The sequence below is a fragment of the Phalacrocorax aristotelis genome, chromosome 2, assembly GCF_949628215.1.
Source record: "Phalacrocorax aristotelis chromosome 2, bGulAri2.1, whole genome shotgun sequence".
Classification (NCBI taxonomy): Eukaryota; Metazoa; Chordata; class Aves; order Suliformes; family Phalacrocoracidae; genus Phalacrocorax; species Phalacrocorax aristotelis.
In genome coordinates, this window is record NC_134277.1 from 96,792,165 (window position 1) to 96,812,387 (window position 20,223).

Consider the following 20,223-nt stretch of genomic DNA (forward strand, 5'->3'; position numbering starts at 1 on the left):
GCATCATCCCAGATGTCTTCTAGCACCCAGCAGCCTCCTTCAATAAATATAATTTCTTTTGCTTTCTTCCCAACCCCAAACAAAAAAACCCCCCGTGTTTTGCAAAACCAAATCACGTTGTGACAGAGGGGCTACAGAGGACAGGAGCAGGTTACCAGCCAGATACCTCACAGCTGCTGAGGAGAAAGTGAACAAGCCTTGCACAGTGGTAGGAAGAGGAGCTCTGAGCTTTAGACACAAAATTAAGAGGTTTAGAAGATTTCTTCTCTGTTAGGATGAGCTAGAGATGAGGTAAGTCACAAGGTTAACTTATGAGGTGACACTTACTCTCCAGCACAATTAGCAGCTCTTCCAGCTACCCAGAATCTTCCAATGAGACAACAAAAGCAGCCTCATCCTTTCCCTACACGTTGTTTTTGCTGCTTTTGGGCAGGAGAGGTAAGCGCTGGATTAACATTAACCTATGCCAATCTCAGCACATGGGTGAAATCATTTTACCTTTCCAGGAGATGCTGTCTTGCCCAGGACTATAGCTGCCTTGCTTAATTTTGGCCAGCGATGGGTGGGTGGGCTTCAGGGAACTCACGGTTAAGTACTGCATCTCACCATTAAATGGCACATACCTTGCTTCCAGTTCAGCACAGACCTTAGACAACAATTAACCAAAATAAACTTATCCCTCATTATCAAACTGTTTTTAAATGGCGTGATGAGACTTGCATATTGCTAACTTGCTCAAAGAACAATATCCCTCAAATAAGCTAACTATAAAAGGTTTTGCTGAATACATGCAGTCACTTAGTCTTCACCAAGAAACAAATAAGATTAAAAAGAACAGATTCATCCACAGGTAAAAATTATTAATAATTAGGAAATCAGCAACAAGTAATATAAACACAAGCAGAAGTAGAAAACAGCTACCAGATCAAACAGAATGGTCTTTAAAAAAAAAAACAAACACACACACACACACAAAAAACCCACAACACAAAAAAAAAAAAACTCCGGAAACATTTTAAAAAATCCAGTTATTGTAGGATACAAAAATTACTCCAAATAATTTTTTAAAAAAGAAAAGTAAAAAACCTCAGACACAAGGCTGGTAGAGTGCCTGGTTTGAGAAGGCAAGCAAACTGGCATAGCAGTAGAGAAACTGAGGTCATGTTGACATTTGCAGTCAAGAGGTGAGCACAACTCTTCAAGCTCACAGTATACTCATCTTCACAAGTTTCATAAAATGTGAGCATCAGCTACCTATCAACAAAATTACTCTGAGCTGACACACCAGAATGCATTTCCTAGTTCTGAAATTCAGCCAAAACACCCGATTACCCCGAACGTGACAAAACAGATAGGCTTTTCTGTTCTCAGGGGACAGAGCTGACCTTTGCTAACTGAGCCACTAAGGACTAACTGAAATGCATGGAGAACACCTGCTTTTCCCATTCTGCTACTTGCAGGAAAAGTCTCAGTGCAAATAATTACCAGCAATATGAATTAAAAATCTTATTTTTGTGTAAGGTCAGATCCAGTACCCATCTATTCCTCAACTGAAAGATAGAATAAGGTCTCATAGAGGTGACCAGTTCATGAGACATCATTTGAGTTTCAGAGAAACGAAGGCCAATTCTGTTACTCAAAGCTTAGATTGCCTTTCCTTTTTGTTTAACAGGCAAGCTACATTACTATTGTTAGCTGTATGTAACCACACACATCACAAATGTTCACACTACTAAGGGAACACACGATTTGTCACATGACTCTCTTTGAAGTACAGAACAGTGACCGATTTGACATTAAACGGGACGGTGCATCTTACCTCTTTTAAGTGAAGACACTTAAAGAGTGTCTTCAGATAGTCGAGAGCCCTTAAAGAATATATGATTGCTAATACGCGCTGGGTTTTATTTGGGGGATGGGTTTCCACTGCTTATCGCTCTTGGAAAGCTCCCACTGAAAAAGACACAGCTATCTTAGAGGAGAATACTGGCACACAACTGAAACTGGAAGGGTATCTTGGGATTAAATGCTGCACTGCAAATCACATGTCAGCTTTTTCTTTTTTCAACCACGACACAAACTGAAGCTGATATTTTCTTTGCTATGATAAACATCACAGAAGCATATTCATCCCCATTACTTAACAACAGAACCTATAAACTCCTGCCGATTTCTTTATCCATTTCTAAAGCACAATTTACAATCCTACACTGCAGATAAGGGTACGCTGCTCACAAGATTAAAGTCAAGGTCACATATTGCGCATACGCTGCTGCCTGTGAAATAGGAATCTGTTTCACAGACTACCATGTATATTTTTAGAAGAGGCTGCTGTAGCCATCAGCTAACAGCCCCTGAATTACAAAAGCAAAGATAAACTTTGGCTTAAAAGGTAAAATTTAAGGTTTCTGTGGCAAAACAGACAGACCCCTGCTGATTCAAGGAAGCAGACTAGTTCCTTTTATCCCTTCACAAAACCTGAAGGGGAAATCCCCAACACACTGAGTACAAGCTTAGCTTTCCTTCTGACGGAGCCAAGAGTGAAACTCCCATGGACTTTGACAGGACAGAGGCAGACCACCTTTGAAAAATCCTGGTTTTATAGTGCATCCAGCAGCCAGTGTTCCCTACATGCATCTGTTGTACCTTCTTCCCAAGAGGCATTTGTGCAACTGTTTGTACTAGAGCTACAGCAGAAGTACTAGCACCATACAAGCAAAGGTTTATGACACAGAGAAGGTTTCTGACTTCCCGTAGCCGATGCCACTAAGTATCAGCAATCAGGAGGAAGTGAATACATTGATATGCAATAATTATCACAGGCTGCTCATAGGAAGATGGTACTTCCAAAATTGAGCATGAGGCTTAATTCATTAATATCTAGACAGAGACTCCAAAAATTCTGTTCACAGAAAAAGTGAGCAGAAAAATCTGGATTTTCATCTAACTTTAATAATGGAAAGATCTTTGAGACATGCCCCAAATAAACAGGCAGAGCAGGACATTACTGTTAACTACCTAAAAGCAGCGACCATCCTCTTTTGCCTCATGGTACTAGTTAAGATTGCTCTTTACTAGCAGGGATTAAATTGCAGCACCTTTGTGCAGCATTGAGACACCCAGCAGAGATCAACCCCATGAGCATCTACAGGTTCCTTAGTGAATCAGTGTTTGCACAATCAGGACTTACCCATAAAGCTGACCCAAGGCCTCCTGAGATGTATAACTTCTACCTTATCCCCCAACTGGCATGTTCTGGTAGGTCACTGAAAATGCTTGAGTAGCTAAATGCCTGAAAGCCCCGCTGATTTTTGTACGTCACTTGGAGGAGGTCCCTTTACTTGCTATTGCTGCTGCTAACCTATACATCAGCCACCTTTCCTTCACCTTATTTCAGCAAGGCAACAAAGACCTAGAGCTTTAAAAGCCATTTTATAATATCAACATCAGTGTGTCAAGACCTTCAGCAAGTGGGGATACAGCTACAAGGCTAAATAAAAGGAGGCCAAGGGATAAGTCCAAGCAACGTGCTTATCATCCACTGCTCTGCTGTCAGCCAGTTCCTGGACCCTGTCCTGGACTAGTCCAACTAGTCAGCTCTGAGACAAACAGACGTGTAAGGCAGGGGGACACTTAGCTTTACACACTTGGCCTAGGAATCTGTCCCTGGACACCTTTCGTTTGGCACTACTGGCATCACTCAAAGGCACAAGTTTGTGACTAGAGGAGAGACGCTCTTGTTTTTAAGACAGGAATCCCAGAGAGGACACCATGTGTGCATATGTACAGCAGTCAGTTAAGGGCACTGATCTTCCTCACAGAGGTGGCAAGCTTTCAAGACAACTGGACAACAACTTATGAACTGAATAGCATGTTAAAATTTTTCTAAAAGAGAAAGCAAAGAGCAGAGGGAATTTGCAACCTAGGTCACCTTACATTAGACTATTATGTGATTTCAATTAGCTAATATTTTGACAGATTCTATTCTATACCCTGTATTTAGTTTAGTTTATCTTTTCCTGGAAATATTCTAAATTATCATCCACATCTTATCTTAGTAGGTTGCATGACCGAAGTGTAACTCAGTAGCCTACATTAGCCAAAACATTTTCAAATAGAGGTAAACTCCTAATGCTCCGCCTTTGCAGTGACCTCTATTTGGGAGCTCCAGATAGATCCACCAGACAACATTCATGAGCAGATACAGTTTACTTCCAAACTGGGGAGCCTACTGATTCTCAGGAGTTTTGAAAAGTCATCTGCTTAAATGTCTAAACAATGTTTCAGTTACAAAACACCCACTTTTCAAAACCTTGGCCTGAATTTAGGACAAGGAGTTTCTTGTTATCAAACTTTCACTGATGCAACTAACATGACTAATAATATCAGACTCTGAAGTTAACTTCCTGAGTCTTAGTTAGAAAAGTTCCTCAAACTGCTGCTTGGAATTAAGTTTTTTCCACACCCCTCTAGAGTCAAAGTGTAACTCCATTCTTTACTGAACACCCACGTGTGAGAAAGCCCGCTCTTGCATTCGATCACCAAAATTCAAAGAAATGGCAGAAATGGGCATTAACACAAAACTCTGAACAGAGAGAGTGGCCTAAATAGCAGCTTGAGGACATCCCAACTGATGTTACTTACTCGGCTCTGTACTCCGTTTTTTCCCAAAGTATTTTATTGGTTGGACTTGATGATCTTTGGGGTCTTTTCCAACCTTAATGATTCTATGATTCCATAATTTTGAAGTAATATAATGGGCATTGATACCTCTTTAAGTAAAATAAATTACTGTAGTATATCCATCATGGTTAGATTTTAAGTACTATGTTCAAGCAATGCTTAACGTTGGAAGGAGGGGAAATCCACACAACTTGCAATAGTAGTTTACAAAGACCCGTCTGACCACAAACTTTTTCTAGACAAGGGCTGTTTTACCACTTTGCCTCTCCTCCCCCTCTTCTTAATAGCTCACTCTGTATCTTGTTGCTGTACCTAAATCCTGTTACAGAACTCACACAGCACCTCTGGGGCACTTGTGCGGGGGGCGGGGCGGGGAGAGGGGAAGGGGGTGGGAGAGAAGGGAGAGGGAAGGGGGGAGAGGAGGGAGAGGGGGGAAGGGGAGAGAAGGGGGGGAGAGGGGGGAGAAGGGGGAGAAGGGAGAGAAGGGAGAGAAGGGAGAGAGGGGAGAGAGGGGAGAGAGGGGAGAGAGGGGAGAGAGGGGAGAGAGGGGAGAGAGGAGGGGGGGAGAGGAGGGAGAGAGGCGAGCTCCGAGCCTCCCGCCCCACCCCGGAAGACGGTACCCCCACCCCTCCGCCACCAGAGAACTTCCCTCCCGGGGACGAGGCGAGGCGAGGCGAGGCGAGGCGAGGCGAGGCGGGACGGGCCCGACCCTCCCCCGCCCCGGCCCGCCCCGGCCCGCCCCCCGCGGCCCTGCCCGCCCCTCGCCCGCCCCGCCGTACCTCGGAGCCGGGGGAACTCGTGCTCCCGGAGGTGGCGGAGGCGGCCGCCGTACCCGTACCCGTACCCGGCGGGGCAGGTGGCCTGGAAGGCGCGGAAGGAGAGCAGCTGCCCCCGCGGCGCCCCGGCCATGCCGCGGGCTGCAGGCGGGAAGGGGCAGGGGGGTGGGGAGGAAAGCCTGACCAAAACAGCGGCGCGACTGCCCCCGGGCAGCGGAGCCTCCCCGCCGGCAGCGCTGCGGACGGGCACTGCCGCCGGGCAGGCACTGCCACCGGCCCGGCCCGGCCCGGCCCGGCCCCGCCGCGCCTCGCTCCTCCCGCCTCCCGCCCCTGCGGCTGTCCGCGCCCCGCCTGCCCGGGGCCAGGGGCCGGGCAGAGGCCGCAGCGGTCCGGCTGCGGCTGAGGAAGGGCTTCGGACCCGAAGAGGGAGGCGGTGGGCGCCATGTGCGGTGCCGTGGCCCGGCCGGGCCCGGTCCCTGGCTGCGGCCGGCGTTGGCGGGCGCGGTGGTCGCTCCGCCGCTCTTTGAGGTGGATCGAGCCCCAGAGGGGCCCCGGGCCTGGCAGCGCTAAAACCGGAGCCCACTCGGCAGCAGCGTGGCCTCCTGCCGGCGCCCGGCCGCGGGCGGCGGCGCCCGCGGATCCCCGAGCCCAGGGGCCCGAGCAGGGCCAGCCCGACGGCAAGCGTCCCGAAGCACAGGGGCATCGGGTTTGGGTCCGCGGGAGCAAGCGTGCCTCTGCTCACATCCTCTCCTATTGAGGCACGCTGTTTAAAATAGGGATAGCTGATGGAAATCTCTTCCCTAAAATTTTCAAGTTTAATGCTCAAATTTCTTCATTTCCTCTAAATGATGCCCCTTCCACCGCTGCTAATAGGCAGCGGGAGTCCCTTTCTCACGCCATGCATTTGGTGTAGGATACTCTTCCATGGTACCACTACATGATACTGTGTCTCCTACGTAGCAGTATCATAGCGGAGGTACACAGCATACTAACACAGTGCAGGTACTCCTCCGCCATGGGTACATAGGGATACACCCTGTGTATGGTACAGGATACTCCAACATGCTTAACTGGCTCTACTGGCCATAGACGCCATATGGACAATGCATAGGAAGGACCACGGCTGGCCAAAAGATTAAGGAGTGGTATTGGCTTGTTGCCAGGTGTAGAGATAACATCAGCCATCCATGTAAAAGCATTTGCTTTGTAGGATAAACTATAACCATACGCATACACAAAAAAAAAAAAAAAAACATAGCCAAAGGAACGTTTTGGGAAGGGGTTGGGCTTTGTTTTATTTTCTCATTAAAAAAAATAATTTTTTCCCGACATACTATTTGTAATGAATTTTTCTACACACAGCTCTGCAATCTGCAGAGAGTTAAATGACCCCCCAGTCCCATAATAAAATAAAACTGCACGTGTTAGGATGCATCTGCCTCTGAATTCTGGTAAGACAGACTCTAGTTAGATTGTTTGAAATACTATGAATTGGTCATCAGTGAAATAGGAAACTACCAAGAACAAGCTTCAGCGCAAATTGAACTGTAAAGATTTTCACATATAAAGAGATACTGAATAAAAGCCATGTAGAAAATTAAAAAAATGAGCCTGACATGAAATAACATGCTAATATGCTCCCTACTTTATATATTAAGAGCACAGCCCTGTCTCTGAGGCGCTGAGGAATATTTTTGTAATGCGATAAGAATATGTTTGTCCCTGATCCTGTACTCATGATTGTGGCTGGTATATAATACTGTGTCCCATTCCTGGGCACAGTCCTCTTCTGCAGAACTGGTCTTAATATTCTGCTGTTCACGTCATCACCAGTACTGTATCTCTCTACATTTTGCTTGGCCCTGTTTGTTGTTTTTTTTTTTCTTTTCCCAGGTCCCAAAAACAGACGAAATACAAGGACATTGTCATATCATCTGCAAAACCCCCTGCTTCACTTTGGTGTGCTATATCAAGGTAGTATAAACATGTTTCCATTTAAAATAATATCCCCTACAACAACTAGCTTGTATTATACAAGCATTATAAATATCCCAGTGTGTACACGTCCTTTTGCTCTGAGGCCCACACATTAAGCAGCCTAAAATTTCAGGGTCACCAGAATTTAACGTGGACAGAAGCAGTACCTCACTGCCTCATCTCCTGCCTTCAGCATACTTGCATTTTTAGCCTCAGTTTTAAGGAAATGAGGGCTTTGCAGAGAAGAAAGTGTTTCTTGCTTCCATCAGTAATCAATTGTTGAACTAGCTTGACAGTTTAATCTTGTGGGAAAGTCAGCTAGAAAGCTTCTGGGTTTCACAAACAATCAGGGGCTGGATAGAGAAGAGGAGCCTCAGTTAGTTCCCCCACTGATGGAAAAGTTGGGGAACTAATGGAGGTGGGGGAACTAAAAGTGGCGCATTTCAGTCATCAAATCACTGTACGCTTTGTTTGACAGCCGCCAGGCAACTCACGCACCCAAGGTTTGGGAACAGTCACTGGGCATGGCGCTCCCTGCCAAGCAGGACTGCACTAGCCTAGATGAGAGAGGGGGAGCTGGAATAAAAAGCACAAATCCATACAAAACCAGCTTTTATTTGTCCCGCTGTTCGCAGAACACAGGGTTTTAAAATACATTCAGAAAAATAATCAAGAGCTTTTGTCATTTCTTTTGATGAGGCCAGAAGCAAGGGGGAATGAAAAGGGGGAGGAAGGAAATACAAAAATCCAAAGGTGATGTCTTCACTATAATCAACAACTGAGTTTAAAAACTTGAGTGTGTTCAGGAAATGTAAGAGTTGCACACAAACCTGAAAATGCTTTTTGGGAAAAGGGGTTTGTTTTGTGTTTTTCACATGGAAAATGTGGGTTTACTGCTATTAAAAAATTACAAACTAGTTTCTGATGCTACCTTAAGAATAGCTTCACATTGTCTGCACATCTAGAGAAACTCTGCTGCTGCGCTCTCCTGAAAGCTTGCATCTCACCCCATAGATACCAGCTGGGTATCTAGCTGCACCTCTCAAAGAACTAGGTACATATACCGTAACTTCATCATAAACTTTACCTAACAGGAGCGTATTATATTACGCAAATTACTCAGGAAGACCGATTCAGTGCAACTCTCACTAAGCACAATGGTCTCATGTGTAGGTGTAGCACTCTCAGGGATATCAAGGGACCACGTCTGGAAACTTGAATCCCAGACTAGTTTCAATTTGCACAGGAGAAGGAGACCTGGGTCTTCTAACAGTTTTGAGAGGTATCCTTAGCAGATACAGCACATGCCCAAAATACATTAGTTGGCCTAGCTGATGGTCTCACCAAAACTAATTACCAAATGAACCATACCTTATGTATTTCCTTCCAGGTGAACAAAACACCTCTGTCAAGAAAGAATGGTTGCCATCAAGTGGAGGGATGTTTTTAGCTGATCTCCTGAAGTGACTTTTTTTTTTAAATCACAGCCCTGCACATAACGTTTTTTAGTTTAATAATTTATACACTGCAATTTAGAAGGGCCTATCCCATCACTATGACTTTTTTTTTTTTTACTGCAAGTAGACGTAGAAAATACCCACCGTGGATTTTTCCTCATATTTCTAGTTTCCTATTATCAGTTTCCAGAGCAATTTATTTATATTGATCGCTATGCATAGTTCCCACACCATTTTCATATATTGTGTATGTCAAATAGTTGTTTTCACTTCCTTATTGAACCAAGAGTTGTTTTCCTCACCAAAACAGTCCTTTTTCTTGATGACAGAGTGCAGCTTTCTGATCTTACAATAAATTCTTTCTAAAGATCTAATTTCCATTCACATTTTTATATAAAAATGTTTCCTCACAGTCAATTTCCGTCTTTTTTTTTAATTTTTACTCCTGGTTTGGAAGAGTAGCCTTTTGGAAGCAACACACACACGGAGATAGTGCTAACTGGGAATGTGCTCTGTTTGCACATTGCATGTAATCTGGGGATGATCACTGATCCCCGGGGAGTTACCAGTTTCCAGCACAGGATGTAGCTCATCTTCATCCATCATAAAGGCTGACCAGATTCTTCTAAAAAACAAGAGTCATTAAGGTCATTCTCTGTCACTATAGACGTTTTTGTGTTTGAAAACTAGCATAACTTGTAAAAACTAACTAGGTTGTACTGCTGGCTCTATTTCTGAGGTAAAAGCTGGAGATGTCACGGAATTTCCGCATGAAACCGTAGTTTTTCCATCTGCACATTGCAGGTTCATAGTTACAGAGTAACTTTTCCTCTTCTCTGGTTATCAGGTGAAGCCTGGGGATCAGTCCATGTAAGCGTATGAGTTAAATTATATACATTTGTGGGCAGGAATTGCCTAGAGAGTCACGTTCACAAAACTGTAAAGTGATAAAATGCTGTTAGCGAAAGGATCACTGTGCATGTGCACTGGGCACACAAACTGCATGCATTAACCCCCACCCATGCACACACACACACACACACAATGTTTTGCAGCTTCTTTCCTAAATGAAGGCTCAGTAGCAGAAACAGAGCAATTTAACTTGCTCTTTCCAAGTTTTAGCAGACTGAAATAATGCCTCCAGGTAATCTAGTTAGTAGGTTTCTTGATTCGTAAATGTGTAACATTTACATTTACACATTCGTAAATGTGTAACACTGCCATTGCTTAGAAGATGTAACAAAATATTAAAAAGGATTTTTTAATCCCTTCACTGCACTGTGACAATGCTTCTTTTTTTTCCTTTAGCAAGTATTTAAAAGCACTATAAGAAACAAGAAGAAATAGCCTCTGCACAAATACTTCACAAACAACCACAAACCAATATGCTTCTTCATAAAGGGGCTGCACTGTCCTCTTGCAGCGCTATAGAAGAGCAATGGGACTGCAATGTTGGTTCCTTAGGCTCTATTCAGTGAATAATAAACCATCACCACAATTCAACTAGATGATTATAAGGTATAGAGAAGATGGTGCTTGGTGGATGGACAAAAGACAGTGGACACAAGCTGGAACAAGGGAAATTCTGACTAGATATAAGTTTAAAACAAAATTTCCTATGAGAGTGGTCAAATACCGGAGCACATTGCTCAGAGAGGCTGGGGAGTCTCCGTCCTTAGGGAGATTCAGAACCAACCACAGCATGGCCCTGAGCAACCTCCCTCAGCAGAACACGCTTTGAGGAGGAGGTTGGACAGACCTCTAGGGGTCCCTTCCAACCTCTCTGGTTCTATAATAATTAATTCCAATGATCAGCAAAATATTTTAAGTAATTAAAGTTTGACTGTTAGCACCAGCTCTCATACAGCTTGGCAAACAAGAAGAGGTTGTCCTGGGGCAGGAGCATGGACTGTGTAACCTTTCTCTGTCCCCTCCAGCACGTTTTGTGACTGTATTTCTAATACACCCTGCCCATTTACAAACCAACTGAACAGCACTAAATGCAGGCAAGATCTCTACCAGTTGCAAATATGCAGTAAAGATGATTCTGCTCAAAGAGGAAAAATAATACCCTTCCTATTTGGCTTATTAGACCAAGCAATGGGTTATTCCTATTGCCCAAGTTATTTAAGAAACAGAGTTACAGAATAGTTGAGGTTGAAAGGGACCTCTGGAGGTCACCTATTCCAACACCCCCCAGTCCCCTAATTTATAGTTACGTATTATTATGCCACTGATCTCCAGTAACAATCATGTCTTTTATAATGATGACAGCAATTGACAACTACCATGCAAAAACACTGCACATCACATTAAGTCATCATCATCAACTTCCAGTTCTGAACCCTGTCAAACCCAGCTTGCTTTACCATTGTGTGACTATCCCAAGGCACATAATACAGTCTTCCCCTTTGACAAGGTTTTACTGACAAGGCTAGTATAAAATACATAGACTAACACTGTAGAAAGCCATGAGCTCCGACTTTGTCTCTGCCACTCGTCAGCTGTGTGAACAGGAAAGGTTATCCCTTCCTCATGGTAGCCTTAGGTATAAATTAATGAAAACTATGAATCAGAGCTTATGGGCATGGTTGGATATTGTATTAAAGGGTTAAGCAGTTTGGAATTACGTAACACAAAGCATGCAGAATATGAAGGACCAAGATAATGCAGTATGTGTGAGGGCTGCGAGAAAGGTCTTGGAATTGAGAGATTTTGCTCTCAGGCAGAATTTTTGCCAGCAGAAAGCCAGGTTCTGCTCTCATCCTCCACTGCCACTGAAAACGTTAGTGGAACTGAACACTACAGCCTTTAAATGATTGCACAGAGACCAGCGCAGGCACGACCTTGCCTTTGTGGTTGTGTGTTAGGAAAAGCATTACTAGCTCATTGCAGCCCAGATCACACTTGCTATACATTTAGGTGTGACATAATCCTCTCATTTGTTCATTACACACACGGTGAGTTTTCACCCTGCTATATTCTTCCTCATGTTGTGTCATGGAACAACAAAATACAGACTATTTTGCTCATTGCAGAGATGTCCCAATGCGTGTTCACACTGCTCCAGTCTCTGGTTAGTTAACTGAAAGTGCAGTATCAGAAACTCTAATGCAGTTACTTACTGACTGTAAACACTTATTTATTGACTATAAGGAAAACTTTACTTAATTCACCATGTGTTTATAACTAGTTACAAGAAATCTACTTCTTGTATGGTCCTTTGAGCCTACCAGTTATAAAAAGCTGCTAGGGCATGTATGGCAAATGTCAAGATTACAACTTCTTGTTTAACCCTGTGCACACTTAAAAAGAAAAAAAATATATATATACACATAAGAAAAAAGACCCTGGTTCTTGTTTCACTGACATCTGATATTCTGTTTTGCACATGGGTTGTCTTCATTAGTAATAAAAATAGCCATATTTGTCCTCAGAATTAGGGCTGATCATTGTGAAGTGTTTAGACTGTTGGTCTGTGGCAATCTTCCACTCGGGGGAAAAAAGAAAAAGAAAAGAAAAAAAAAAGATAAGTCCTTTACATACACAAAGCCTCAGCAATTATACTCCAGTTGTAGCAGAAGCAAGCATGAAAATACAGTTTTGGTGGCTGAAGTGGAAGGAGGCTATTGATTCAAATCACAGAAGATGCTTCTCAGCACTCAAAGGACTAACTCCAGCTCTGAAGTAGGTTGGCAAGAGTGTTGCCATGGGGTTCGGTGGGACTTGGGATTTCCTCCTAAATAACGTATTAGCAAAAGAATCACTGAGAGAGCCTGCTGTCCCTGCTTGCTGGCTCGCTGTGTGTCCCCCGACTCTGTCAGGGCTGTGACTAATGGCACCCATTAGGTGCTTAGTGCCACCTCACTAGCTGAGGAGAAGCATTTTAGGAAGGGAATGCGAGAGCAGAGAGGAAAGCAACCCCTCACACCACTGTAGGGTGCTGTGGGAAAGACACAGCCCTGGCAGAGTCTGTATTGTCCAGCCCCTTGTGGTCAAACACTTCCAAGACAGTACAGCCATGTGGCATACAGCCGTGCTGCTTAATCTTTCCCCCACGAGGGCCACAATTTCAAAACAAACCCAAATCAGCAGATTGAGAAGATTCCTGAGCCAGCACAGCAAGAAGCTTGAGCAGAAGTACAGGTACCATAATTATTTGATGGGACTAGCTGTGCAGCCACCAGGACGGGGCACCTCTCAGTTCCCTGCCTTTTGTGCCCTCCCATTCCACTAATGCTCACCATTTCTTTGCAGCTTCGGTCTGTAGGTGCTACCCCCTTCCTCCTCCAGTCTATCTGCAGCACGCCTTCTCTTCTAGTTCTCCTTAAATTTGGCTAATCCTTGCCCACCAATGGTGAATCCTGCGACAGAGCCCCATCCCTTAAAAAAATAGCAGCTATCATGAGATGGGAAAGGAATCGCCATGGCATGGCTGGTGCTTTCTGCCCCATTTCCACACTCCTTTTTCAGGCCTTTGTTTTTAAACTGTAGATGCTGGGATAGAAACAGCCTTTTTCTACTGTTACTGAATGCATTTGTTCAGTGTTCCACGTAATCAGCTCCTGTTCCAAGGCAAACCCTAGCCCCCACCTTAACTGGCGTAGGTGGCAGGTGGTGAACATCTAGCAGGTTTAGGCCATAAGAACCGACGCTCAATGACAGCATTTAATCCCTGCAAGTGTTACTATTAAACTTTATGTTCAAAGGGTTTAACAGCTATTAAAATATGATTTATTGCAACAGCATGACAAAGCTTTCTGTTGCTGATGAGAAACCAGAAGTTCAAAGGAAGACTTGATCACATAAGCCTCTGGTTTCAGAGGCTGATTGTGTTGCAAATATGACACGCACACGTTTGACAAACAGTAGCTAGGCCATCTCTCATTAAGTCACTCTGGCTAAAGAAGATTCCAGTGGAAAAACATCTGCATGCACCCCTTGTCGCCCTAGGAGTCAGGCAAGGATCACTGGATAGAGATGTGAGATAAACTGAAGGACTGAAGGAAACACAGCACCAAAAGTTACTTTAACAAGAAGGACCAATCCAACATGTTTGAAGAACCTCACAACCCATATGGAAACCAGTAACAAATATGGTTTGGGATTCAGGTTCTACTGCTTGTCCTCATCCAAGCAGGGTTTTACATGAGACACCTATTACAAATCAGTACTGTGCAAAGAAATCAACTTGAGTGATAATGCAGGGCTGGGTTTAAAATTATAGGTTTCATATCCTAGCACATCCACCAGGACTAAAATTTGTAAATGTGTGGAGCATACTAATGCTTTTTGGTCTTAATATGATGTATCCAGAAAACATAAACACTTTCAATCTCTGACAGAGCTACAAGTGTCATGAAGATATTTCACACTGAATTATTAATGTGGAATGGAGAGTCATAATCTTGCTGGTTGAGGCTTAGCGATTCTGACTTTAAATGGCAAACAGCTTTTTACAGTTACAAAATCCAAAATGTTCCATATATCCACATGCAGAAGTGCAGAGAAGACTTCTGTACTGCAAAATAGATGCAACGCATCCACTATGTGTTTTTTATAACCACGGAGCATACATTTTGTACCTGTTATTACAACCTACCAAAAAACATTCCCAGCAGTTCCACTTTAACACGTGGGCCACTTTCTCAAAAAATTAACTCTCTATTTCTTTGAAATAGCTTTGCAGACTTAAATATATACCTAAATATGCAATAATGTTTCTCATCCTGCTTCCCATTCTTAAAGGCTTTCCATTATCATTTGGTTGTTGAGCTTGAAAAATTCAGAATCTTTTCTGCCAACTGAAAACCAATATGAAACAAATACATGGTGATCTACTGTTACCAGCTGAGCTTCATTATTTTAAATGTATTGCTCTGAATTATTTTTTATTTTTTAAGCTACTCACTGTGCTACATGTGACATCTCTCTTCAAACACAAAGTTAAAATATATTTGATGCTGATGGTCAATTTCATCTGAGGTATTGTGAAATTTTTGTTACACAAAATTTTCCACATAGAAATATTCATTTCCAAATACAGGAGCTTTCACTTTGAAGACAACTTTACCCTTAGTTTCTGAAGTGTAAATGCATGGTGGAGAAAACAAAGATCAGCTTTATTAACTTGAAATAATCCTGTTATTAATAAGTTTTGACATTCTTTTCTTTCACCTGCACGGAAGGGTTCCAAGCTATTGCAGACAGTTCACTGCAGTAAAATACTTACACCGTCTACACAGAGGATTTGACATAAGATCTAGGTGTTAATTTTTTTTCTAGAAAATGATGGAAACATATTGTAAGAAGAGATTACCTCCAGCTTTGGCCTAGAAGCTTTAATGGAGTGATTATTGCTGCCCTGTTTTATGTGGGCATTTTCCAAACTAGGCTGCAACTAAAAAAAAAATAATTAATATTTTAGGTCTTTTCTTCAATGGAGACTCAACTACCTGAAATTCTTCTATACTAAATTCTGAAAGTCACTGTAGCCATCATTCATGGCTTTAGAAATATTGCTTAGGAGTCTTACTTCATGTATGACAACAACATATGCCATCAGCAGTGAGCAGTAAGTTAGGTATGATACATTGACCAGCAGCCAGGGTTTCACACTCCTGGAAACAATCCATTAGGTAAAACTGAAACAGGAGAAAGAAAATACAGAATATTAGTATGCTTCTGTAATTCTCCAGCACAGGGAAGGGAGAGAGGCACCTGCGCTTGACAAAGTAATTACAAGAACAGAAAAGGGAAGGTCCTAGGTTCCAAATATTTGAACACCCATATTTCCCATGGGTTTCACATTTAACCATTGAGCACATCTGAAAATGCAGACCTCCATGACTCATGTTTTGTAAATGGATCTAGAAAAGCATGTGGGAGTTTCGAGTTTCTAAATACGTGGTAAGTATTTGGCATATTTTCACTTAATCAGAGAATTTTCAGAAGTATTTCAGAGTAGGCTTTGATAGAAAACCCTCTTGGTTACCCTGCTGTTTTTTGCAGAGGAGGCATTTGAAAGCTGGTGAAGAAGAGTAGTTGTGTAAATGCCAGTCTCCACTGAGATTTTTTTCCATCGAGTGTGACATTTAACCTCAGCTGACTAGCTCAGCACAATGGTTTATAAAATTGCTAAAGAGAAGCCGTGATCTGACTCACTGGAAGAGCTTCAGACAACTCGTTTACTGTTGACACAAAGGCTCAGCTCCCATGGGCATTTCAACACAAGGCAATGCAGCATCTCAGGTTTCTGCTGCTTAGAGGCAGCGTCATCTCCAAATGTCCCCACAGGCTCTTTCCTGTAACCCATGGGCAGAATTAAGGGGGGGAGGGGCTACAGAAATCAGCTCACCAGGAAGCAATTTAAACTAATCGGAACAAATCATGGACAGAAGTTGGGGAGATTAAGTTTATAGGGAACTAAATTCTGTCCAGATCATCTGCTTGCCTCACATCTGACTGGAAAGAAACTTCATCCTCCAGTTGGTGTTGTGAACAAGTGCACTGGCAAGTGATTAACCCTGGAAGTTAGTGCTTATAGGGTTACAGCACGGTGTCCAAATCCCTAATTCAAAACAGGGACTTGAAATCATACTGCACAGGGCTGCTATAAACTCTGAGTTCACAAAGTCTTCTGCAGTAGAGGTTCCCTTAGTGCTTATAGTCTGATGGCAGATAATATGCTACAGAAAAATATTTAATCTCAGTGGACTGCGTTAAACCTGGTGAATCTGACTCCAGAGGGTTGTGTGTCCTGAACCTTCTTCCCACTTTATATTCACTATCAAACACATTTTTAACTTTGTGCATGATCTGTTTCTGGATAGAAAAGGACTGTACCATTTATAATGAAAGAGTTGAGTCCCAAGATCACTGGCATCAGTAAGGGTCATTAGAAGCACTTCCTTGGGCTCTGTCTAATGACTTCAGAGTTTGACTCAAGTCTGTGGTTTGTAATGGTCAAGAGCTACGCTGTCTACCCAAAGGGAGGAATAATCACCTCACATTGAGTCTAAGAAGAAGATATATAATGGAAAGAAATGAGATTAAATTACTGCACAGTAAAACTTGTGCCAATTTACAGGTTAGGGTTTAGAGTCAGATGTGCTGCAGAAACCCTCTAAACCTTCTTATATTTCAAGCAAAACCCTTTAAAAGTTTTCATTTAAATTTTTTATGCTTCACTTTATAAAAAATTAAAAGAAAGCGGTTTTCCTGCAATTAAGAAGTACTCAGTGTACTTTTAGAAGGGACTGCATTTTTTAAAATGTTGGGAGGTAGCATTCTGTAATTGGAGTTGACAGTTGGCAAACTGAACATGCACACTTGACCCTGCCAGGATGTCTCTCATCTTGCCTCTGTGCACGTGGACACATCTTTCTACAGCATCTGACTGGCAGGCAGCAGCCCTCAGTCAGCTCTTCAGCTTGCTGAAATATCCGGGTAAAGCACTGGAAACAGTCAGATGGTATTTATAGTACACAACAAAGAATCAGGGGATTTGTGAAAAGGAAATGAAAGGGGAGCAATTTCTGGCTTCCTTCAAATTCACAGAAAATATTAATAGCGTAAGGAAGTAAGAGAATTTTGCATGAAAGTGAAAGGCCAGGGAAAACACAAAGCAAGCTCCTTTTTAAACAACAAAGAGACATCTACCTGCCAACTGTCACATAAGTGAAAGGAGTTAATGTCAGACCTTGACAGGCAAGTCTGAGAAATTTGTTACGCTGATACTGCTCGGGTTTTTTTTGGTTTTTTTTTTTTTTTTCTTTTGTGGTCTTTACAAGGCCCTTTTAGACAGCAGCAAATGAAGAAACAGAAGGAAAGGGAGCCTTTGTAAATAAGACAAAGGGGGGAAATCAAATCAATCTCATAAAGGTTATGACATGAATATAATGAATATAAATGAAAACCCATTACCTACAGCACCAAGAGGTTACTTCTGGAATTTCTCTTTGAACATTGACGTACCTGAGGCTATCAGCTTTTCCATAGCTAGCCAAAACTGTGGATAGATGAATCTCTCTGTGCTGGCAATCTCGGCGTGTTTGCTGCGTGGGTCTGGCAGCACTGCTCACAGCCTTATGCTGACAACAAGAAAGGCCCACCGTTTCTGAGAATCAGAGAGTCTTGAATTTGTAATGAGAAGTTACTGTCACTTTGGAAAAACGTTGTCATACAGCTTCACATCAAATTTCCCAGCAGCCAAGTCATCCACATTCACTTTATATACATCATGTGAGTTCTTCAGTATGAAGGCTGCAGCCAGGTACTGACAGAAAAGATGATCTACTTCACTTGATGAGATACAACCAAGGCCTTTTGCATTCATTTGTACTCTAAGAATTTCTTGATAGCAGCAACTGTGAGGTAGTTAATGTTAATAAAAGCATCAATGCATCCCCCTGCACCTAATCAGAACTAGCACCATGCAAATCCTATAAATTATGACAAGCTACATTTTTGTTCATTAAATCCGTGTGTAAATAAAGAAAATGTCACTCGTCCATGTTCCAGTTTTTATCATGGTTAATAAAGAGAGACGTTAGCTTGCAGCAAAAGAGACAGCACCATGCCAATGTTTGCAAAACTGGTTTTGGCAAGGAAAATAATTTATTTGAAATAATACATTCTCTACATTTTTGACTCGGGATACATAGCCAAAAGTTAAAGAAAAGAATGTGCAAAGTAGTTTAATTTATTTATGAAATATGTATGATTAGAAGCTGGATTCTAATTAGGTCATACAATTACAGTAAGTCTCTTTGAATCAAGACCTTGCCTTTGATAACAATGAACAAGCTTCCAAGCATAAAGCACAGCAAAAAATTGCAGAAGTGACTACTGATTTTTTTAACCATTTCTTGCTAAGAAAGGCAATCGCTTCCAAGCTACTGTGAACTGCATTGGCGTATTCCATTTATTTATGTATAGATCATAAAGACAAAACAGCATCACTGGCCTTGTGTGCAGGAATTCAAGGAGGGATTCAGCCTTAGTAGATCCAGACCTCCAACCATCTGCCCTGGTCCCTCATTTCTCATGCTATGCACCTACCATATGAGAGATTATTTTTTCTAAACTCAAGTCTCTCACTTTGCAGGCCAAAAGAGATTAGGAGTACCACAGGAATTTAAAAAAGGGGTTGTGGAAGGCAAAAATAATTTCTTGGCATTCTTAGCAAATTGTTAAGCAAGTTAAAAGGGAAGAGTCAAAAGGGCTATTGCCTCTTCCATAAGAATGTGCAAATTTATAGGATTTGGGAGGCCAAGATCAGGACTGCGCCACTTCCACTGAATCAGTGGTTAAGTTGACATTCAAGAGAAGGATAGACTGTTTATCACAGGAGGGGTATGCATATATTTGTGACTTAATAAAATATTAAAGGCTTAGCTGATATATATTTTATTCTACTTTTGCAAACTTCCCTTGTTCTTATGAATGGTAAAAAAAAAATTAACCTTACACAAAGAAAAATAAAATTCTATGTAATGCAGAAGCAGGACTTATCTGAGATTTTGAAATTCCCACATCTGTTTACTCATTGGTAAGCTGATGTAGGACAGCGTGACAAAGTATGAGCATGGGATCCTTATTGTTACACAAGACAGCAAGAAAATGTTAAAAAAAATACTTTTCAAGGGTCAGAGACAGCTTCATGGCAGCAATAGATGAAGGCAGCCTCTCTTCGCTTCACATACTTTCTCCCTTTCTAGTGGAGAGAAAGAGATAGTTGCACTTATCTCAGGGATACAGAAGGAAATCTCTTTCATGCTGTAAGAACTTGAAAAGTGGAATTCTTGAAACATGTATTTCTTCAAACAGCACTCAGAAAAATAAAAAAAAAACCTCCAAGCCTATCATTCCAGGTTGTGCAAACCCTGCTAGGCCTATGACTGCCAAAAAGACCCCCAGTATTTATATTTCTCAACATCTGTGAGTACTGTATAATAAAGCAAATAATAATAATAACAATAATAGTAATAATAATAATATTTTGGCTTATATAGTGCTTCTCAACTGATGTTATCAAAATACTTCACAAAGCTTAATACTGAGAAGGGATTTAAAGCTTCGGTACTCCATGGCACAAACCAGCCTTAATATGAGGCAAAAAGAACAGTAGGGAGAAATTCCAAATTATTATTTCAAAATCTCTTTGCTTTAGTATTCTTGCATCTTTCTCTGGAGCATATATTACTGATCTATGTTAAGGACCAAGTAGCGTTTTGTCAATAAGATAATGATTTTTGTTCCTACTCTGTTCTTTGGACAGGAAGGCCATGAGGTATGGCTGAGATACCATTGTATATAACCAAACTGCC

General features: G+C 42.2%; 1 protein-coding gene across 2 annotated transcripts in view; it reads right to left on the minus strand.

Moving 5' to 3' along the window:
• The window catches only part of MOCOS (molybdenum cofactor sulfurase), a 223,915-nt gene extending 218,168 nt beyond the window's left edge, over positions 1-5,747 (minus strand). The window contains exon 1 of one of the 2 annotated variants that reach the window (XM_075084424.1): positions 5,463-5,747. In XM_075084424.1, the coding sequence (XP_074940525.1) occupies positions 5,463-5,592 (130 nt within the window). In that variant the 5' untranslated portion in view covers positions 5,593-5,747. The remainder of the gene's footprint in view (positions 1-5,462) is intronic. The other variant, XM_075084426.1, reaches the window with a different exon arrangement.
• Between the last annotated feature and the right edge of the window lie 14,476 nt (positions 5,748-20,223).